General features: G+C 39.9%; 1 protein-coding gene across 1 annotated transcript in view; it reads left to right on the forward strand.

Annotated features, from left to right (window-relative positions):
• The window catches only part of OTOA (otoancorin), a 36,397-nt gene extending 16,039 nt beyond the window's left edge, over positions 1-20,358 (forward strand). Inside the window, exons 18-28 of the mRNA XM_010570578.1 lie at positions 476-611; positions 1,956-2,146; positions 4,276-4,369; positions 6,037-6,166; positions 9,683-9,870; positions 13,715-13,870; positions 15,301-15,443; positions 15,847-15,983; positions 16,956-17,053; positions 18,958-19,150; positions 20,291-20,358. Of these exons, the coding sequence (XP_010568880.1) occupies positions 476-611; positions 1,956-2,146; positions 4,276-4,369; positions 6,037-6,166; positions 9,683-9,870; positions 13,715-13,870; positions 15,301-15,443; positions 15,847-15,983; positions 16,956-17,053; positions 18,958-19,150; positions 20,291-20,358 (1,534 nt within the window). The remainder of the gene's footprint in view (positions 1-475; positions 612-1,955; positions 2,147-4,275; positions 4,370-6,036; positions 6,167-9,682; positions 9,871-13,714; positions 13,871-15,300; positions 15,444-15,846; positions 15,984-16,955; positions 17,054-18,957; positions 19,151-20,290) is intronic.
• Positions 20,359-23,486: the final 3,128 nt, after the last annotated feature.

Here is a 23,486-nt window from a genome sequence, read left to right on the forward strand (position 1 = left end):
GGCTGCCTGCCACTCTGGGTGGAAAAGAGCATAATTTTGTTTAATTTGCAGGCCTTCTTGGACTTTGGTACAAAGGAAGCCTACTCTAAAACTACTCCTTGTCCTTAACCCACCCCCACATCTTCATTCATCAGAGGATTATTCCTAATAAAAAGAAGAAAGGGGAAAAGTTTCTGAACTGTAGACAGTCTTGTTTCATATGGTGTTAAGGCATCTCAGAGCACTTCATCCACTTGCAGCTATTTATATCCCTTAGCCATGTATTGAAATGAGGTTCATGTGCTGATGAACTGGAAGAAGATATAAATTAAAGTAAGGTGTGGATTAATTGCAACTTTTTTGGCCTGGCCAGTTTATAATTTTTCAAGTCCAGACTTGTCTCTAAATTTTTCCATCATCACAGATTTTATGGGTGTGGTTATGGGTGTATGAAGGTCAGGTTTACATTCTGAGACCGCTTGAATTCTTTCTGCAGGACTGACTATCTGGAGTATGTTTCAGGCCCTTTATGTGTCCCTTTCATTGAACGTCTGGGGAAGACTGAGCTGGACCTTTTGAATCCAAGCCTTCACAAAAAGAACGCTGTCCTGCAAAAAGTACAGGAGTGTTTGGTAGGTATGGCTAGGAGGGGTCAGCCGTGGAGGGGGAGCCGCAAAAAAAGTAATCTGTAACTAGCCACTGACAGTTCCGAAATAAGTGAGAGTGGTTGGTTAGTTTTCTCTCCCTTTATCATCATGTGGTGCCTCACAAAGTTATCCTGCCTACTTGTACTCTCCGGTCCGTGTGCCAATGCTCATGGTCTCCTGCATACAGACAGCAACCTGAGACACAGGCTCTGCTGCTCTGTGTTCGTGCAGTGAAACTGTAGCTGGTGGACTCTGAAAGCCTAAAAGGCACTAACACAGCATGCTAGTTTCTTCATCATCACAAGCAAGAGCAGCTTAGACTATCACCTAGCTCAGAGAAGCTCTTAGTGCCAAGGCGCCGAGCAACCTGCTGTAGCTGACCTGCTCTGAGCAGCGGGAGTGGACTGGGCGACCTCCAGATGTGCCTTCCAAACTCAGCCAGTCTTTGGTTCTGTTTGCACATATTACTGTACTGCATTTCATGCAGTAATGTCGGTCACCATCTATGTAAGTTCTTGACTTACTCACCTGTTTTCTTTCAGGTTTTTTCCTTTACTGTTTCGATTTTATTGTTCCCTGCCTAAGGAACCCTTTTATATCTTCCTTAACAATTTCCCTTGACGCCATGCATATTACAAAGTGTTCTCAGGAAATGTCCTTGCTGACTGCAGTGAACTGGCCAGGACAGTCTGGAGCTGACCCATTTGCACCCGGAGCTGTTCCCCCTTGCTCCAAGCGGCACTAGTCCTGTCGAGCCGAGCGTGGCACAGGAATCTCCATGGGAGAGGCGGTGGTACTATGAGGATTTTGTGACTTCTGCTGTCAAGGAGCTGCAGCAGTCACCAGTTTTTAGGGGAAACGAGTTCTTTGATGTAGCTGTGAATATTCATGACCTTGTACATACTAACCAGCTGTATAATCCCTAGAGTTTTGGCAGCTGCTTGAGAAACCCCTCAGAGCTGAGCTTTCTGACAGCAAGAGCTTGTGAGGTCTCTGCTGCCAGGCAGAACTGCACCACCTCTGCAGGTGTTGGGTGGTCACCTGGATATAGAGGTTGTGGCAGGAGATATAGTTTTAACTATTTTTTATGTGTGCTTCAATATGGACTAAAGAATACACTGAAAGCTCTGATGAGTGTTTATGAAATACCACCAGTTGCATTGGTAAAAGCAGTCTCAGCAGAAATGGTAGATTAAGTTGCCAGTGCAAACTGTTGTGTCTTTGTTCCTTAAAGGGTCACAGAGCTTAAATGTGTTGTGATGCAGTTGAGTGATACAGGGCAAGACCCAAGATTAGCTCTGCCAACGAGGTAAATGCTTCTTGTTTTAGAACGGCTCTGTTGCTGATGAATATGATGTTGACCTACTTGGAAATCTAATCTGCCACTTACCTCCAGCCTTTCTACGTGGCAGAATGTCCCTGAAGGCAATGGCAACAGCCCTTCATCAATTCAAACTCTGCCAACAGCTCAGCCATGAGCAGAAGACTGAAATTACATACAAACTTCTCGAACTCTATGGGTAAGGTATTAGATATACCACCTTGCTTATACTGATGGTTAAGCCATGCAAATGCCAACCGTTTGCTTTGCCTGGATAGAACTGCAATGAGAACAACACAAAGCAGCTTCTGTCACTGGCCAAGCCTGGGGTCTCTGTCCACTAGAATGATATTTCTGTTCTTGTATGTAACATGATAACTGTGGAACAAAATACAACCCCAGGGACACCCTGTATGACTTAAGTCCCAGAGGAAAAGGAAAGTGTAACGTTTGAGGAGGGGAAGGCAAACAGGCCCTCTGGCATGGCAAGAGAAAGGGTATTACAGGCAAAGAATGGCGCAGGAATGCGAAGAATGGGAAAATGGAAGTAGGATACTCAGTGTGCTGGTGTGAGAAGAGAAATAAAAAAGACTGCAAGCACCTGTGGCAATGGGAGAGAGCTAGAGAAGAAGCAGAGGGATATAAAGTTCAACCAACTGAAGCAACAAAGCGGACAGCGTGTTATATGTCATTAATGACTCAGATTAGGAGGCTGATTGGAACCACACTGCTGTTATCAGTCACACAAAAAACAAAGTTGTCCTCTATCTGGCTTGAATATACTGTTTCTCTCTTGCATTGTCTCTTAGAAGTATCTTGCATTTCAACAGGGAGACTGAATGCAATAGTTTCTAACCATCCTTTCAGCCCCGAAGTCTGTCACTTGATCCACCTAATCATTTTAGTTGCTCATTCAGCTTCGTCCTAGTCAGCATTTTTCTGGTAATGGAATAGCTATATTTTCCACCAGATCCCATCCCTGCATTAATCTTGATACAGATCCATTTTATTGAATCATGACACACTGTCCTAAATAATATTTTATTTTATTTTGAAAATATTTGCCTAGTCAAACATCCTCATAGTGGAGCAACAAACCAAATAAAGTTTACTGTAAGAACATGCACTAGTAACAGATTTATTACTACCATCTTCAGGCTCTTTCAGGATGAAAATTACTTACCAAGTGCTATCTTAAGTCAACCACCAACTGGGTTGGCTAACATTTGTCAGATTTGTATCAAACAAATAGGTCAAACCTGCACAGTGCTAAGCTACATATATTTTGAAGCACCAAGCAGCACTCAGAACTGAACCTGAACTTAATTTTTAAGACCTGAAATTCCTACAAATAATTTAGCGTGTTATTTCAAGACATATGGTACCTATCATACAGTTGATCTCTCGTACAGAAATGGCATAGGTGTCATTAGATGTGGCTTTCCAAGGTGTTAGATCTGCCTTCCGTAACTCTTGATATTGCAGATGAATGAAATAGCAGACTGTAAAAATACCAGAGCTAATAAGGTATGGATTTAAATCTGTTCCGTCACCTATATTTTGTGTTTCTGTCCCTTAGTTTTAAAAAGGCAGAATTAGTAGCAGACTGGTGCCACACTGAATTACTTTCCCGAGTTGTTTAGTGAACTCGATCTTTTCAGAATGAGGGGGGAAAACTGTCCACTTCTCCTAAGTGTGCATAGACCTGTTTTTCAGAAATGTTGAGGACTCACGGCTCCTGCTGACATCAGGGAAAGTTACAGTTGCCCAACACCTATAAAAACCAGCCCCTTTACACCTGCAAATAATTAAATATTGGAATATAGGAGGGATTTTTTGATTTATAAGCAAGTAATGGCAAGTATTGCTTGCTTGAAGTATTAGCCACACTGCTCCTTAGAATAAGATTCTTGGAAAATGGGTGGTTTCAATTTGAGTTATGAGGTTTCTACTTCTCTTTTGATACCATTTTGCAGACTATTATTGCAGTATGAACCTGATAGAAAATAGTAACTTTTCTTTAAAAAAAATTATTTCTCCTTGCTTGAACACTGTAATGCTAAGAATACTATGACTATTGAGGGAGAGAGCTCCATTACCACAATATTTGAAGGCTTTCTCAGAATATATTGAGAACTCCACTAATGCCCTGTATATCACAGAGAGATGAGAAAATGCAGTCTGATGTCAATAAGCATGAATCATCACGTTGGCATAGAAGTGTCTGTGTTTCCTATATGATACAGTATAAGAAAAACTCTGATGTTTTAGTATAAATTTGATTGCAAACATTCTTCATTAATATAATTTTCAAAAATATTTCTTCAGCTCCCCGAACAACTGGACAGCTGAAACAACATTAGATATCGGACCGTTCATAGCTCTGCTGTCAAAAGGTGAATTAAACATCCTTGCTGAAAAGGTATGTTTTTATTTTAGTTTTTAAATTTGTAAAAGATAATGTTAGGATTTGGATTTGTGAATGTCATAATGCAGTCTAAATTATGTAACCTGAATGCTAAACTAGGTAAATAATTCTCTTGTCAAGGAACCAAGTGTTAATGTTTCACACATTCTTGACTCCATCAAAATTTCTGAGAGTTCTTCTTGAAAGTAATGGTAGTATAAACAATTATTTGCACGTATATGATGATAATTGTACATTGTCATGTAGAAAAAAAAAGGTGCATTTATAGTGATGCAGACTCAAACATTTTTTAGTACTTTACACCTTGCAGTGTTGTTTCCTCCATACCCCTGCCTTCCAACCATAGAAGTTTTGTTTCTTATCGTGTTAATGATGGATCATACTGATCAAACTAGCATTTACTCATGGCCCTTCGCCCTAGGGCCAGTGTAGCACGCATAACAGTAATCAATAGCCTCAGCATTGCACTTTGTAGTTTCTTTGCCCTCTTTAATTCTTATAATCTTATAATTTTTATGTGTAAGAGTAAACTATACTGGAATGAGGAATTCATTCTTCATCAGAAATATGTGAGCAGAGTCAGCAGCTTTTCCTCAGGAGGTAATGCTTACAATGGACCAAATAGAATAGGACTCTTCAGCTGAAAGGAAGGTGTCCATCAGGCTGGAGGAGGGAGGTGAACAGATTAAAGTTATTTCTTATAATATATTTGGGTCCCTGTCCTCAATTCTTACACTTATCTGGCAAATTTAAGATAAACAAAGTAAAGTACGTTCCATACTGTGCATACTAAAATGGTGGAACTCATTGGTGCAGGAGGGTCTGGACACAGACCCCAATCAGGTAGTGCTCAGGTGTTGCCAGAAGCTGAGAGGGCATACAAGAGGGAGAATCACTCAGAATGTGCTTTGTTTCTAATTTTTTTTCCCCCCTCAAACATATGCTGTTGACCTTTCAGTAGCAGCCAATTTACTCTCCTCTTCTGAAACATCTGCACAAATAGGAAGGAGGCTGAGCTGTTACTAATCTCTGCTTTGCTGAGGTCTGCACAAGTCTTTCTCTGCAAATTGATTTGTTTTAAAAGGGAGAAAGAAGTCTTATTTATTCTTTCTGTCCTGGTTTCAGCTGGGATGTAGTTAACTGTCTTCCCAGTAGCTGGTACAGTGCTATGTTTTGAGTTCAGTATGTGAAGAATGTTGATAACACTGATGTTTTCAGTTGTTGCTCAGTAGGGTTTAGACTATAGTCAAGGATTTTTCAGCTTCTTATGCCCAGCCAGGGCACCTGACTCAAACTGGCCAACAGTGTATTCCATACCATGTGACGTCCCATCTAGTTTAGGAACTGGGAAGGGGGGGCAGGGAATCGCCGCTCGGGAACTGGCTGGATGTCGGTCGGCGGGTGGTGAGCAATTGCCCTGCGCATCATTTGTACATTTCAATCCTTTTATTACTACTGTTGTCATTTTATTAGTGTTATCATTATCATTATTAGTCTCTTCTTTTCTGTTCTATTAAATCGTTCTTATCTCAACCCAGGAGTTTTACTTCTTTTCCTGATTTTCTCCCCCATCCCACTGGATGGGGGGGGAGTGAGTGAGCGGCTGCGTGGTGCTTAGTTGCTGGCTGGGGTTAAACCACGACATTTCTTTCCTTTTGAAGTTCCCAGATACCATTTTACAAATAGCAAAGACAATTGCACCAATTTCTTCAGCTGAAGAGCTTCTATCAACTGTATTTGAATCTATCTCTAATGCCACTGCCACTGTTGAATCATCTCTCACCAGACCTGGTCAGTATCTCACTTCGTATCTGTGCAAAGTGCCAGATTTAAGTGCCAGATTTACAATGGTGCCATTTGGGGCTGTGATGGTGCAGTTCAAACAGGCTCTTATTTTCACCTTGTTGTCAAATGCATTCTGAGAAGCTGGACATTAAAAAGTAAAGCATCGAGTAACTTAAAGACGTTCAGCCTTTTAGCAAAAAGAGTGAGAGCCTTAGTTCTGTTGCCCATAGTTGTCTGATGCATTGATCAATTGCTGAAACACTTAATTTCATTCCAGGATTGCATGGTTAAGAATCTCCTGGAATGTTCCTGAGCACACAAAGGAAAAAAGATGAATGATTTGAATTAGGGGGTTTTGTTTATTTTTACTTACCTTTGTAATCTAAGTGAAAATCCTTGAATTAAAAACCTGCAAAGGTGACAAGTTACTGTTGTGCCAAAAGATTGCACATAGTTAATCCTTTGCCAGACATGAGCATATGTTGCCTCGGCTGTTCTTAAATCTGACATTAGTAGCACTGTGTTTTGTCTGTTGAAATGGACAAAGTTTGTTATAATCTAAAAGGTATTTTAATTAGCAACCAAACTAATCTATTAGAATCTCTGGTCACAAATGGATCGTTTTCTTTGTATGAGGCACATACTTTGACTATATTCTATTATTACAATAACTGTAGGCAGAATTTTTAAGCTATGCCATCCTGTGCCGTGGAGAACAACCCAGCTGTGGGGGAGACATTTGAAAAGCACTAATGGGAATTTAGACCCCAACAATTTCAAGGAGTTTGGTACTGTCTGCTTTTATGTTTTTGAAAATCTCCCAGTTGGTTCTCTGCCTAACAGGATACAGGTCCAAGCTTTCAGCAAGCCCTGAGCCACCGTGGAAATCCATCTGCTTGTATAACAGCAACTCTGAATGATGACTGTGTGTCTCTGGGAATGAATCTCATGATAATGCTGTATTCATATACAGAGAGAGACAGAGGGTGTTCTACAGAGTTGTATTTTTGCATAGCCTGAAAAAAAACATGACCTCTGTTGATCAGAGGAGTCATTACACAATTATCATGCTCTAAAAAAGCAGAATCGAGCTAGGTAAATAGCAGAGTATTAGTCCGTCTGTATGCATGAAATTCACTCTTCCTCGAGCAAGTAAGCCATCAGATCATAAATCGTATTTCTTTAGACATGGGCCACAGGACTAAAGGTTCAGCATCAGGTATTTCAGTATGCTTGTGTCCTTACGTGTGCTTTTTTAGGCCTCTGGATCACAGCGTGAATCCCAAAGACTTCTCTAATCAGACTAACTCATGTCCTGTGCAGTTGCAGAGCTAACTCATCTGCATTGCAAGACCAATATAAACCTGCCAGTGAAGCTAATGATCTTTGTCAAAGGATAACTTGGTTCCAAGCTATGGAGGCTCTTCATTCTTCACTTGGGGTGCATGAGTTCAGCTGCGGGGAGTCTGGGAGGTGAAAAATTGAAGGATTGTTTATGCTAGTCTAAGAAATACTTCTGCAGTCCAAGTGTGGTATTGAAGTTCTGTTACCAAAGATAGTCTTATCAACTCCACGCAACACACAATGGTTTCAATAAGGAATGAAGTTTTATAACTGATTTGTAAATCACCAGAAAATTGGGTATTATGAAAATGGCTCTAGAATAACACTGATGCTCTTCATGCTACCAACCTGCTATTTTACATTTCCCACAGCCCAGTTGTGAGCTAATATTAAAAACAGTAACAATTACCAGTAACAGAGTTCTTACATCTATGTCTACATCAAGATAAAAATAAAGGTGGTGCTTAAGGCAAGACGGAACATATGAGGCAAAACTCGGGAATCGTATGTCCAAGATGCTACCAGAAAGCAGTGGCAATGCTGGAAAAATAATTCAAGTTGCTTACCTCAAGCACTGAGATGTTAGAATATATTATATGTATAATCTGTTCTTCATCAAACTAAATGTGATTATATAGCAATAGGAAGAGTGAAGTAGCATCAGATATAGGAAGCAAAGCCAGGAGTCTAATTAGTATTTCCCTCTGTAATCACACCAATGTATCTGGTGTGTTACAAATAATAAAATCAATGTTTTTTCCAAGAACACAAAATATTAGGTTTTCATGACTTGGGGAAGGGGACTGCATTGTGTCTGGATGGTTAGTATTTACATAATAAAAGCTGGCCTTTTGCAGCAGGGAAAAGTGAAACAATGCAGCTTCACAAGAGGGCGGTGAAAAGGGAGAGCAGAACATCAGCTGGTACAGTGGAAGCTGAACAACATTTTCGTTTGCTCAACAGATTCAATCTTTTCAGTGTTCTACCCACTACTGCAGCTTCCTTTGATGCAAATAAATCCCTCCTCTGCCTCCTTTCAAAGTACAAATCTACTTTGTACATCCTCGCTTTAATTTATTTATATGGGGGAGCTTAGCTCAGGCACAGCATCTGTGAAATTCTTGCTTTTTACTGGTAATGACCGTATCTGAAGACATGTAGGGATTATTTGGTTTAGATAATTATTTAATAAGGTTTTCCTAAATTAGTGACAGGAGAGAGAGGAGTAAGCAACCACATTAGGATTCTAATTTCTGCTTTCCATCAATATTAGAGGTAGATTATGCCAACAAAGACCAGGATTTGTTAAAACACACAATGGAAATTGTCTTGTTTGATCATGCATAGGGTCAGAACCTGACCGTAAATAAGATTTTTAAATGGAGTTTGTCTGTCCAAACAGTTCTAAGTGAAACAGTCCTCTCTAGAGCCTGACATTTTAACAACATGCTTGACGTAAAGAACAAGCACCGTGCTTCTCTGACACATCCAGCGTCTGTCTGCACCTTGTTTAAATGTCAGGCAAGTCTTAGAAGACATACATCTTTGTCAGGGTATCAGAGTAAAAGGACCTCTCATGTCTGTTATTTTCCTGTTGAGCTGGATTCACATATGTGCTACTTGAACTTGGAGAAGTTTATTCAGCTGCCACATTTTTTTGTGAACAATGACATAGCTATATGGAGACTTCAACGGAGGTCATCCTAAAGATTTGCATTTCATTCTTCCTCAAGCAAGGCTCCCAGCAAATGGTGGGTTTACCTCAGAATAAGCCCTTGCCTGGGTTTTTATGCCTTTAGGGAATTTGACTTGAAAAAACTTGCAAGATATTGGTTACTCTTATTGCACACATCCAGATTTTAGTTTTGTTGTGGCACCCTATATTGTAACTGTTCCAAAATATATGTCTGCTCCTATTTTCTTTTCCAGCACGTGCTGCCTTTGGAGGACAAGGAATATAACATTTCTTGCAAGTTAGGAAAATTCTAGTTTTATATCCAGGATGTTAACAATGTAAATATTTAAAGAAATTATTTCATTGCAAGATAATTCATTTATCAATATCACATCAGCTGCAGTTAATTCATAGTCTGCCACCCTCTTAAATCTTTATATTGCTGTGATTTCTTTTTTTCAGTCTCCTTGAAGAAAACTCTTGCTATTTGACTTTTTTTCCAGATTGTCTGGGAACCAGAGCTCCTTCTTCAGATGAAATTATTAAATTATCAGAAGCAAATGTCTTTTGGTCAGTTCAGGAACTGAAATGCATGGACGCAGGGACTTTTGACAAAAATGTGGAACTTCTTGGGTTTGTCTCAGGTTTTAACAGCTCCCAGCTTATTGCCTTGAAAGAAAAAGCCAAGCAGGTAACTCTCCTGTCTGTGAAGGAAAATTAAATCCATAATTTGATTTGCTGTTATTGAACTATGCAGTTCTAAAATAACTGTGCTATGGCAATGTCACTACTGCTGCAAGAATATCTATTATTTATTGGAAAAATAATGTGAGATGGTGATGTAAGACTATTGCCCTTGCTTTAGAGTCAACAGCCATCTGAAAAACTTCAGTGCTTTTGCTTTTGAATTGCTTTTCAGTTGCTTGCTTCTCACTTTTCTTTCATAAATGAAAAATCAGCAAGCAGTACTACAGGCTGTTGATTGGCCTGCTGAGAATTAAGCTCAGACTGTTAGACTGTCTACATCAATGTTAAATATAGTTTACAGTGGTGTAAAATCAGACTGACTGAAAGAAACTGTTATTAGCTGAATAAAGCTCATTCTCCCGCCTTCTTGTCACAGACAGGGACAAACCCATCAGTGGGGAATTTTAGGGAGGAAAAAAGACCACATGCATTTAGTCTGTCTTCACTTAGGGTATTCCCGGTGAGTGTAAGAAGTTACAGAAACACAGCACGAGAAGACCGCTATCTTTGCCAGGCTGTAGATTCACGGAGAGGAACAGGGCTGTAGTCTCAGCTCTTGTCATCACTCCTGCAGCACCGCTGGCACCTTTCTTTCAGAGTGCGGCAATGCAGCTCCTCTTGAGCTTCTCGGAGTGGTCTCTGCCCTGGGCTCAGCCCATCTGGGACCTTGGTCCGTCCCTGTTGTTGGCATTGCACTCCTCCCTGGGGGTCACCTCCTCTTGCTGCTTTGTGGTTGCCTGCACTGCCAGGGAACAGGTTGTGTCCCAAACATACTTTTGTTTCAGCAAGGAAAAGCCTTAGGGTGCAGTAGGACAAGTTGATTTGGTTGCAGAAAACCCAGAGGTGAAGAGGTTACCATCCCCAGCCTATCTTCAGCTTCCTGTCACCAGCATCTGCTGGAGGTTATCTGCTCTCTGCTTCCATCTCTGCATGGCTAGCTACTCTGTAATCCCGTTCTGTCAAAATAATCCAACATTTTAAAAGTCCTTTTTAGGCTCCATCAGCTCATTCTGACAGAATGAGGTTAGGAAGCATCTATAAGTGCAGTTGGCTGCAAGTAGTACAAGTGCAGATGCTTGGAGACAGGAGCAGGGGACAAAGTGGACCTGGGCAGCATCTCCTTAAACCAGCAGCTGCAGCCAAAATAGTGGAGCTGACCATGACTTTTGGGTAGGTAAGGCCAACAGTGCAATTTTTAGCAGTGAAGCTCAGCTTTTAAAACTCCTGAACGGCAGGTGCTCAAAGACAGTTGGCACTAACGAGATTTCTGAAAGCAGATGGTGACTGCAATTCTGTCTCTGCTGCCTCATTGCAGTAGGACAACATCCCACCGCATGAAATGCATTCTTCCCAAGAGAGCTTCCCTCTGTCAGCACGGAGACATGTGGGTAGGAAAAGGGGAAAAAAAAAAAATCCTAGAAGGAAATAAAAACAGTGCTCATCTGAGATAGTGGGAACTAAAATATTTTACAGCAGTGCAACATAATGCTATACTTACAGAGTGGTATCTGTTTTTCAGAAACTGCGAACAAGGTTAATACACTCATATCCCAGCTATATTCAATTCAAAGATGTACAGACCTGTAGTGCACTGAATGAAAGTATATTCTGTCTGTGTGAGTGTTTGTAAGACAGATTGCTGCTAGACAAAGACAGACTTCCTATATATTAATTTGCAAAATGCAACATAGTGTTACACTGAAGTGAAGCATGAGAAATCAGACAGTATAGGCAAAGCTCTTGGAAATGCTGTGCATAAGATGCTGTTATGTTATTAACTAAAGGGCATCTTTGATTAAGTGTTTGATTAAGCCAGCTTTAATTTCTCCTAAATTGATTGATTTCCCCTAAAAGAAACTGCGTACTACTCATGGTCCCAAACTAATTCAAAAAGCCTAGTTATCAGATTGTGTCTTAATGAAAGTAAGAAGCTTAGCTCACTTGCAAGTGGAAGGTCTCCAGGCTCTGCAATAGTAACAGATGCATGGATCTGTAGTCTCTAGGTGAATGAGGACAAGGGAGTGTTTCAGTTTCATGTGTTGTTATTTATATCATCATGTCTGAGATTTCATCCAGCACTGTCAGATAATAATATTTATGAAGTACTTCAAATTCTGTAGTTTATGACCTAGATCAGGAAATAGACACACAACATTTTTAACTGCATGTGTTTCATGTATCTCTTAAGCTAGAGAATTAAGAGCTTTAAAATTGGACTAATGCTTTTTACTATTTTCTTTGGAAAAGATTGAAATTTCCCAGGCTTAGACCCTTTTTCTGTTTCTTTATGACATCGTAAAACCGGCATAAAAGATCTGGTGGAAACTCAGTCAGGAGGTACCAGTCCAGCAAAGCATCTCTTAAACAAATCCCTAACCCAAGGGTCATAGTTGAGAAAAGCACTTCAGCAGTCCTGAGGCTGCTCTGTGTTGGATAGGCACGTTGGTATGAACAGCAGATAGTCTGCAACTCTGTATAAGGAGTATCTTATCCCAGAGATCTTTCTCTTTTTCTTTATTTTATGCAGGTTGTACAGCTTCATATGTATTTGAAGGTGCAAACACTATTTAGTCGGCAACTGAGGAGGTATTCCTTCAGCAAGTCCTTACTAGCTTTGACGTTTCTAATTTTTTGAACAAAAGTTAAATTGTAGCTATCCTGAAAAGGGAATAAATATTTCCATGAATCAGACAGCATGAATGATCAACTTGCCCAGGACTGGGCTTTTAGTTTTATTTTATTTTTCTGTGTGGAGTTAGCAGCACAATCATGTACTAGAAAACTGTCATGTATTGACTGACATAAAACAAAGTTGCTGAAATACATGAGACCTTTAAAGGGAGCTTTTTTTTTTTAATGTATGCCTGTCTTGTTCAAGTCACTTCCTCCAGTCAAAACCCAGTGTCTTTTTTCTGTAAAGACAGTTGGCCACATCCTGAGAGATACTGACCACTGACTACTGTCTTCTATCATTTCCAACTAAATGTAGTTGACAGTTCTAGCCTCTGCAAACTCAGGTCTTGATGGACTTTCATTATTCCTCATTCAGGCAGACCTTTTCCTGAAATCAAAATTTTCTTAGGGCTGATCTGTGACAGCTTTTGAATCACTGTAACTATATTGCGGATAAAGTTAAAAGCAGTGGAACTTGTCAGTTCAAATACATTGGTACTGGTTTAGAAGAGCCCCTGCTTATTTCCTTGTTTTTACAGAGCTTTGCAGATTTAACTGTATCTGTACAAACACATTTAAATCTTTTTTTTTTTAATATTGTTTGCACACAAACTAGAAATCAGAACTTTAGGAATTGGCTATTTGTCTGTATTACCCAATTCTCTACTTTGATTTCTGCTTTCCTTGTCAATGAATGAGCACAATGGCTGGTCACAAAAGCAATTTAAAGTCACTCCACCAGAGCGATTGCAGCTGGTGTAGAAGCCTGGGTAGCCCGGGTGCTGCTTTCACAGTAGCAGTGTAACAGTGCGGATCTCAGCACAGACTTGCATTTTTATTGCTTTTAGTGGTACTTGCTCCTACAGCAACAATTCCAGCAGTCCCTGTGCTGACTTATCAACAAGCTCAAGCTGTACAAATTGCAGCATTTTTAGATAAACTAACCATTATTAGTGTAGAACCTGGAAAACCTTCACAATACCTAAGCTCTGCCTTTTGTGTGCAAAAAGGCACACTTCAGGTATTGGGACTTTTGAAACCAAGGGGTTTGAGAATGTTGTATATAGGGGAAGACTGATAATGATCTAACAGATATTAATGAATCTCTTCTAAAGGTTTGGGGATCACTGCCAGACTGGAAGAGCTATCATATTGTTTCCCTGGGACGCATTGCTCTGGCACTCACCGAACATGAAATCGAAGAGCTGGATTTGCATTCGATCGACACCATTTCTGTACTTAGTCAGCAAACAGAATGGACTCTTACCCAGGTAAGTAAGTTATTGAACGTACTCCGGGTGAAAGGCTCTGGATTCACACCCTTTGGGACTGAAGACCTGGAATCGCCTAGGAAACAGATACAGCAATCCACACTACTCCCTGCTGCTTTCCTGTGGCTGTGACCCCAGTGAAAGTGGGCAGGTAGGTCAGCACCGATGTGTGCCTGGCTGCTGGCTTCCCTGATGAGATGGCCAAGAGGACATCAATCACTGTTAATTGTGGTGGTGACGAGCATATTTTTTAGCACTTGCCCACTAAGTAGTAGAAAGAGGTCAGCAGCTCCTCTCACACTGGCCCCAGAACAGACACTACTGCTGGGAGATAGTAGCCCTTCCTAACTTAAGAGTAATCACTGAAGAGGTAGTGTGCCCCCCAACCCTAGCATCCATTTCCCTAGAAGCCTAAGTTATTAGCAAATATGCTCATCTTCCTTTCCTTGAATAACTTCTAGTTATGTCAATGCAACTTTCATAATAAGAGTTAAAAGCTTTTATTTGTATATGCAATTGGCAGCATATTTCTGACTCTCTGACCCATACCATCAGGGCTCCTCAGTTGCACAGATGCTGGCAGGGTGGCAGCCAGCTTTGGCAGAATATCACAGATCTGTTTAATAGATTCTTGTTCTGAAGAGCACCATGAGAAGGAACCACTTGGGAGGATTTTGTACAATACTAGTTGGCTTTTGAGGTTTCCTGCTGTCAGTAAGAACAGCTAGTTAAAAGAGATTCATCCTGCCTAACTTCAGTTGTCTAAAAGTTAGGCAGCTAGTTTAAGCTAGTCATTTGAGGCTCAGCGTTGTGGATAGATTAGGAAATCTTGGAAGATGCTTGTTTCTTTCACTGGCTTTGAAGGATATGTTGGTGACAGGCTTAAGCTAGACACGAAGTTTTTAAATGGTTAGTTTAGGATGAGCACCATCCTAAATGATGCAGGCTTGCAAAGGCATTTTGGTACCATTATCTCATTCATATCTGAAAATTAATTCTAAACACAGGTCACCACCTCTGTATGAAGCTTAAATAAGACAAGACAACCTGAGTATTAGAAAAACTAAAAATTTCATATTGATCTCCTTGAGTAATTTACGTTTTCTTCTAGCAATTTAATTGAATTGGGCAGTTCTGCTAGGCGGTTCAATGCCTGTTTCGTCTGGTGAAGTGTTTCCTTGTGACCTGGCAGAAGAGGTACAGAGTGCTTTCAAATCACTTGCAGTTGGGAAGTGATTGTGCAACAGTGCCATTTAAGCATCACATATAGGTGGTGACAGTGCTCCTCCTGAAGGCCATGGCAAAACTCCAAGTAATTACACTGGGGAGGCTCAGGATTGTATATGGTCCATAGCTTCTGGTAGGATTTTGAGCTTCTACCTTCAATTATATTTACTCTGTTCATGCATAATATCTTACTGCTTTTGTAGGCAAGATCTATTTTGCAAGGTTTTCTAGAAGACTCTGGCCAGACAATCGGTACACTAAAAAGCTTTGATTTAGTTGGATTAGGAGCTATTCTCTGTGCTTTGAACTCCACAGAAATCATGTCCATAAGGACTGCTGAATTCAGGTACTGCATTTTTAATACTTAATGAAATATTTATTAGTATCTCTGTTGATAAAATTTACTGTGCAATTTGTTTTCCTTCAAGATTTCCAGAGCCTAAAGGACACTTCTTTACATTTTAAATGCTTTTAGAAAGGCAATAACTGTTACGGAAAGTGTACACTAATTGTTTAAAATATATTCTGTTTTAGTTTTCCTCTGCCGTTTATATCCCGCCATTTAAGTATTATATTGAGAAACCCAGGTTTTTGCTCAAAGCATTAAACATTTGCATGCAATTTGTGTACGTATATTTTAAATTGAAAATGGGTTTACGGTCTTCTTACAGCAGACTAAGTATATTCCAGGCATATTTAGTATTGCATGTAATTGCAGCATGTAACGTTAACCTTGTTGCCTTTTGCAGTGCTGCTGTTGCAAGAATTGGCCTGTTGTTTTGTAGCACCCCTGTTCTGAGGCAGTTTAAGAAGGTGACAGAATCTGTGTTTGGTACTGCTGCCAGCTGGAACGGCTCTATTTTACAGGAAATTGGTACTATAGCAGGTAACAGAATTCAGACTCCAGATGGTGATGATTCTGAAGCATTGATATTAAGCATTGAGACAGGTTCGCATAGCAGTGCATTTTTCTAGACTGGCAAAAGACATTCCTTGCAGAGAGGAGTCACCCGCAGGGATGGACATCCAGCAATTTCATTAGCCCTAAGGAAAAGTCATGGTATTCGCCATAAGGTTCTCTGAATCTGCTCAAACTGACCTTGGGGAGCACAGCCTGAAGTCATTTGGGTCCTGTAAGTTGGAAAGGGTAAATCAAGGAGGGCAAGGCTAACCAGGATTTCAGACCCACTCACTATTTGTGAACCATGCTGCTACAAGAGTGGCTGTATCGGGTCACAGCAGTGCTCTAGCTGACTGAGCATCCTGCCTCCAACAGTGGAAAGAATGGGCTGCCCAGGGAAGAGCGAAAGAGCAGGGTTAGCCTGGAGCGATACTTCTCCAGAGTGTTCTCGCAGCCTCGGAGACTTCCTGAGCCAGAGGTCGCACACAGTTTTGTTTGTGGATTTTTTTTCCTGTGATCATTTAACTGCACATTGAACTCTCCTAAATTTTAGCATCCCCAATGCCCGCAGCAATAATTCCACACTGTAAGTACCTAATGGGTGAGGAAGTAACTCCCATTGCACGCTTATGCTCCCTAATCTTGCATCAGAATAGGCTGTGAACAAGCATTCCCTAATAACACTGCTTATGATTTTATTGATTTTTATCATTGTCTCTTTTCCAAGATAAAGTAACTCAGACTACATTCCATACCAGTGGTTAAGGTCAGATGATTTGCAATGGTGGAATATAATGAAAGAAACAAAACAAAAAAAGAACCAGTATTTCTTTCCATAATGCACTGGAGTAAACAATTTATTAGATATTTTGTATAAACGCTTAAAATTTGTATTAGTCTAAAAATAAATCTAATAAAAAGAATATTAACTGAGTTTTGTTCCCTTTTTTTTTTTAGGTGGTTTGAATGAGAGTGAATTAAAAGCTTTTGATAAAAACTTGATGCCGTATTTTCAGCCAATAGCAGTAAGACATATACCTCCTGAAATTTTCCAAGTAAGAGCTCAATTACTGAAGAAGTAACCAAAATTCTATCATTTTTACTCTAGTATAAATAAACTGCAGCACTGATTTCTGGTTTGGTTTTGAGTTTCAGCAAGAATTTTTCTATGGTTTGTTAAGTGAGAGGCAGTCAAGGATCTGAAACATTAACTTTCAGCTATATCATCTGTATTTGTGATGCCCATAAAGTATGCTAGACAAGCTTTATTTATTCTTCAGAATGCATCCCAAGGAAAAAACAAAGATCTAGGGTCAGAAAGCAGGGAATGGACTCTTCTTTCCTCCAACACTGTATTCGGATCTGAGTTTTCTTCTCTGTTTATTAACATTTGGAAAGATGCTATCATAGCTACAAATTTCTCTGCTGACTATGTAAGAGCTTTTTTATTATCCTAAAATCTGGCAACATTCTCCTGAGTTAGCTCTGAAAAACAGATTGTACAGGCAGATACAGATCGGAAAGGAATTAAATCTAATTATAGTAGTTCTGAATGTGGACCAGAAATTAGAACATGGATCTTGAGATCGTTGCCCCAGACTTTATTTGACTTAGTGACAAGATTAGTATTCTGCCTAGGCTGGTCTCTTTCAGATGCTCGGGCAAGCAATGTACTTATGGACAGATGAGCTAAACAGATAGTTAACTGTGTCAGCTTCCATAAAAGAGAAAAACTCCTTGAACGCTAACTATTCTGCACAGTACCACTGACAGTTTAGATAAGCCTGAAATGTCCTTAGTGAAACTATTTCTTTGAAACACAGTCAAAACTGAAGATGTATAGCATCTTGTAGAATTTCTTTCAAATAGCATACATTTTTGTGAGTAAGAACAGTAACGATACTACAAAAAGTTCTTAGCAAATAACAGGGCACCTTCTTGGAAGTGTTTTCGTATTTGAAAAGATTCAAAGGAGATTTAGTTTTTAGATGGGTTTTATATAACTTCATTTTAGAGCTGTATATGTTATTCAGATTTTGATTTATGAAAAATTACATTGTATTGTGGACTTTAGTTGAATTAAGAAGAGGCTGAATTCAAAATTTCTGGACCTGTAGGCATTTACATGAGTTTACTCAGTTTAAAAGAGCACACTATTTAGTAGGCAATGAAAAATCAGGAAGGGTTTGCTCCATTGTCTGACCTACTTGGAAGGAGTATATAGTCTTTCTAAAGTAGAACCTGGATGCAGAATTGTTGCAGCAAAGGCTCGTTGTGTAGGAGGGCTGAAATTCTTGTGACTGCAGAATGTTAACTAGAATCAAAGCAATCCAGCATGCCCAACACATGCAGGCTTTACAAACTGGTTAATTGCTATGCGATAGAAGATAATTACTGTAAGATTATGATTGTCATGTTTAATTTTTAAACACAAGTTTTAATATGACCAAACTTGGAAGACTTTCAGTCTAAAAAAGAAAATTGGATAATGAGATTAAAGCACGAGTTTTTTCATCTCATTGCTCTACTGCTAACTATAATCAAAGGTCAAACATAGGTTCAAGTGAGGTTGCTTGGGAGCAGATGTAAGAGGAAATAAATGAAAATACAAGAGGATGCACAATGTCATCAGTCTTTGAACAAATCAGAAAAGAAATGGCTGGAAAATTAAACTCCAGCAATGTATTGAGGAAGCGTCCAATACAGTGTTGGCATAGAAAGCTTCTCAAGCTGTCAGATCCCAGTAGCAAAGAGAAGGGTGAAAGATAGATGAGTGGTCAGTGAAGTAAATGAATGCAGAGGATTTTTTTTAAGCTCTGTTGAGCTCTTTTATAGCAATGCAATGTTGAAGGCTGCTTCCCGTGATTCCAAATGCCAAGACAGTGCTGACATCTGATTCCTTACCTGCCTTATGTAATTGACAGTCTAAACCAATTTTTCTGGCTTTTATTCTTCCTAGGCATTGTCTGCAGAACAAATAGCAAACCTGGGCCCTGAAAATGCCGCCATGGTTACCAGATCGCAGCGTGAGCATCTGAATGCATCACAGCTCCAGAGCCTTCAGTTGGCGCTGGACGGAGCCAGGACAAGCGCCCCGGAATCGCAAAACGGTGCAAGCACTACTCAGGCCATGCAAACCCCAGCTCCAAGTGGTGAGTAGTCACTCCCTCCTCCTGCTTAGAGGGCAAGGACACACACACCAGTGGGGTGTGCAGGCTTGCAGCATCTACCAGGATCAGACCTGTATTTCGAAGGTGGGTTACAGTGAATTTTGTAATCAACTTTTTAACTCATGCCTCAGATCACATGCCTGACCAAGAGAAACAGCAAGTATGTTGTTAGATTTACCCACAGCAAGAGATAATGGAGGAAGATTGTCAGATGGCTTTAGCACCTATATGCTGCTAGTAGCATTATACTATGCTAAGCACTAGCTTATGTAAAATGTAGTCTGAAGCAGTGAGCTTTTCCCTCTCCTCCTTTCCCATATTCTTTGCCTAATTTAAGGCAGGGATCTCCATCTCTGGACCTTCAGATCACAACCTTTATCTGCAGCAGAACCTTGTTTGCAGAGCTGCAAGTGGGAAAGGAGGTGGCACTGGGGTGGATTAGCATCTTTATCCAGACTGTAGGACATCCTGAACAGTTTTCCCTGCTGTTCCCATTCTATTTGGAATTAAAGCCTATTAGTACATATGCTTCAGTGGTTTAACGTTTTACTTCCCCATATTGCAGTTTATACTGGGCGGGTTATGCTGGCAAGTATGTTAATGGAAGTTTTACAGTGAGTGAGAGTTTGCACATAGTCAAGCCAACATTGAGAACTTACCCCTATCAGACAGCAAATTTTGTTGCTTCCAGTGACACCAGTGAGACATAAGCTATTGAAGAAGAGAGGGATGTTGAGGTGTTAAAATAGGAGTAAGGGGGACTAAACTGCTATGATGCCCTTACTGGAATTAAGATCAGACCTTCCCAGAAACACCTGAGTAGTGCACTTGGCTCAGCTCCCTCACATGCGTGACCTGTTCCCTCTGTAGATATGCCAAAGGGACGAGTTTTCTGGGTAAAGATAACATGAGTTCTTGAGCTTCTCGTTCATTATTCCTGTCTTTAGTGAGTACCACCCCTATGAAATGCTTCTTTTCAGAGCTGTGTGTGTTAAACTGGAAGTGACCATTCTGACCGGTGTCGTCTTTTGAGCAGCTGAATGCAATTAGGATTCAAATGTTGGAATTTTCTGCACCACTTTGGGGTGGTGTAGGTAAGACATAATGCTTTCTGCTTTTCAGGTGCTCCTTGTTTGAGTGGCTTCGGCATCTGGTTGTGTGCTGTATTTACACTGCACCTGCCTTTCTGAATCCATGATTGCTAAGCTTGAGGTAAGTTATACTTTTAATAAGAGGTAGCTTTATAACAGAAACATAGTTCACTTGTTAACAGCGAACAGCACAGGGTGAAGGACTGTGGGATCCCCTTCCTGCTTTGTATACAGAGATAACAATTTCTGAATAATTTTTCTGTTTTACAAAGGTGTCTGTCTCTGTTAGACTATCTTAGAATCTAATCAAGGGGAAAGCACTTTATCTTATCTTTACTGTAAAGCCAACCTTAACAAAAGTATATTTAAAATTCCATGTAACACCAGTCCATTACTGCATTGTTATTTGGAACACGTTGTTGGTATTAATCTGTATTTTGCCTGTTCCTGATAAGATTTTATTCCATAACTGCTTTGATAATCTCCAGTTAAAAGAATTGCCATTAACTTTCATTGGATGTTACCATTTTGCTAGGCTAAAATTTAATGAGAGCACTGGTGGGCTTAAGGTATAAATTCCAATTAAGCAAACTAAATGCTTAAGTGTTCTACTTAGTCTTTAAGACTGTAAATCAAAGTATGTCAAAAGACTTAGTATTTTTCTTTGCTTTCTGGTTTTCAGTGTCCTGGAGCTTACAAAGGAGATGCTAGAGATAAAGACTTGCAGCTCAGCATGAATAGTACAATCAAGAGGTTCCAAGATGCCCAAGTGCAATGTGGTTAATTTGTTAAAAGCAACACCTTCATCTGCCATCATGATGTGAAGTATCCCCTTTCCCTACCTTTACCATTAACAAGTAACACAGGATCCCTCCAAATACTTCAGACAAATTTGAAAACTGGAAATAGCTTATCTGTCTCACGAGAAAATCACTGAAATATATGGTTATGTGTTAGGAGGAGCCTGAATGACCTAGGGGACAGGTGGCAGGTGACTGTTATTTGGAGGCTGATGTGTTGTACCCAGTGCATTTTATGTTGGCTAATTTGGTCACGCTGTTGTATCCATCTGTTGGGTTTTCTTCTTCCACTTTGAGTGTACATTCCTCTGGACAGAGGCTATCCTTCTGTGTGATGTAGTAGAAACCCTACGAAAAGTTACTCCTGTTGCAATAAAATAACTTCATCTCTGGGCTGCTGGTTTAAATCCTGCTCGGATAAGAAGTGATGACGTGTTCCTATAATTTAAGCACCTGTATCAAACGTAGTTCCCCATGGCTGTATGTATTCAACAGAACTGTTGACACAGAGGGCATTGGCAATACTATTAGTATTTCATGCGACAGCATGCCCCATGGACACCTGCTTGTGTTCATGAGATAGTCCCTTCACTTCAGGTGGGGTTGAAGCATACACATGGGAATAGTAAGGGAAAACTGTTCATTGGGCCTACATACTACTAGGACTGTCAATCCAGTACTTTCCACAAGCTCTGTAATAACCAATTTCTCATCATTATAAACCACAAATATTTTCATGTGTTTTATCAACATATGGCTTACATGTCTAATGTTTATCATGCCACACCTCAGTATTTTAAACAATGGAAAAAACAGATATATTAAAAATCCTCTGCATGTGAATGTACATTCTGATGTTGTTCAACATAATTTTATGCCAAGAATGCATGGTACAGTTTTCTGTTTTAGCATTGCAAAAGTCTTTATCTTTTCTAGACTAAAAAAGAAAATGCATAGACTTAAAAGTTTAGCTTTTTCATTTAGGGCTGTACTGTAGTAAATGCCTTTCAAACTTTTATTTGTATTTCTTTATGACAAACATTACATCTAGCTTCTTAGCACTGAAAGCAGGATTGAAATTTTGCTGCAGGTAGGGAAGCAATAGGAGTGGGGCTGGGAGGGAGGGCTGGGGGGAAGAGGCTTGCTGGTTTTGCTGCTGCGGGGGGAAGGGTGAACGTTAGCTGCCGCTGCTGTTGGGAATAACAGCTCCCACCACAGTCCCATATATTCAGTAATTCCTGCAGCAGCAGGAGCTAACCTGATTTTCAGGGCTTTGTTATTGGCAAAGTAGGCAGTGAGAGCATGGCCGTTTTTCACCCCCTCCTGTTCCCTCTCCCCCTTTAGCAATCTGCTGCTCTAGGAACTGCCTTTGCCTATAACTAACCCTGGCAAGTGTGACATGATGTTACAGATAATATTGCATGCTCTAGTTTTGCATTTTATGAGCAAAGAACTATTCTTGCTGCAAACTGCCTTGCACCTTTTTCTCTAATGCTAAGATTCCAGCTTTTGCCACTGCATTTCCTTTTCTGCATGTAAACAGTAGATTGCAACATTTATTTAAAGAGAAAAAAAATTGTTTTATCAATCTCAGCAAATACATGCAAATGCCCACTAAAACCGGAAAATGCTTCAATGGATCAAATACATTATAAAGATTTATCTGTTTTTTCACGTTAAAAAGTTCTGTCCCATTTAGATGTGAAAGTACTAAAAGGTTGTTTGATTTCTAGAAATTGCCTGACTTGAATTCTGTGTGCACTTCAGTGAAGATCCGGGAGAATATTTTCATAGTCAAGAGGACAGTCAGCATTTCCAGTTCAGCTGTTTAAGTCAGATACGTGGCTTAGCTATAGCAAGCACTTCAAAAATCTATATGAGCTGAAAATTATCTTCTTCTGTCAGTGTACCTGGGAGTGATTCCGTCTGCAATTATGTGAGTCAGAGTTTAGATTTTAATTGGAGCAGGAGTGAGCTCTTTGTTTTGTGCCATCTGTGCTGTAATTTCTTTCAAGCACAAGTGCTTTTAAATAGCCTAACTCCTTGATTATTTATTTATTTTATTAATTTAATAATTATGTTAATAACTTTGGCATTGCATTTACATTTGGTCAAAGACATATCTTTTTTTTACCAGAGTGGCGTAGGAAGGGTATATGTGGAGCACCCACTTAATGTTGTACTTATTTCACAGTGAGATTACAAATCCTATTTGGTTCATAAGATGGTGTGAGCATCTTGGATGGCGAGTGTTGTAGAAAAGCAATTTTACTTTTGCCAATGTACCTCTTGTAAAGGTTACTGATGGAAAAACCCATTCTACAAAAACTGTGATTCATGAGATACCTCCCTCAAAACTGTTGAAACTGAATTTCTGTGGGAAGAGTAGATGGAAAGGAGAGAAAGAGATGGAGAGCACTAGTATGC

The sequence above is a fragment of the Haliaeetus leucocephalus genome, unplaced genomic scaffold, assembly GCF_000737465.1.
Source record: "Haliaeetus leucocephalus isolate CR32 unplaced genomic scaffold, Haliaeetus_leucocephalus-4.0 Scaffold295, whole genome shotgun sequence".
Lineage (NCBI taxonomy): Eukaryota > Metazoa > Chordata > Aves > Accipitriformes > Accipitridae > Haliaeetus > Haliaeetus leucocephalus.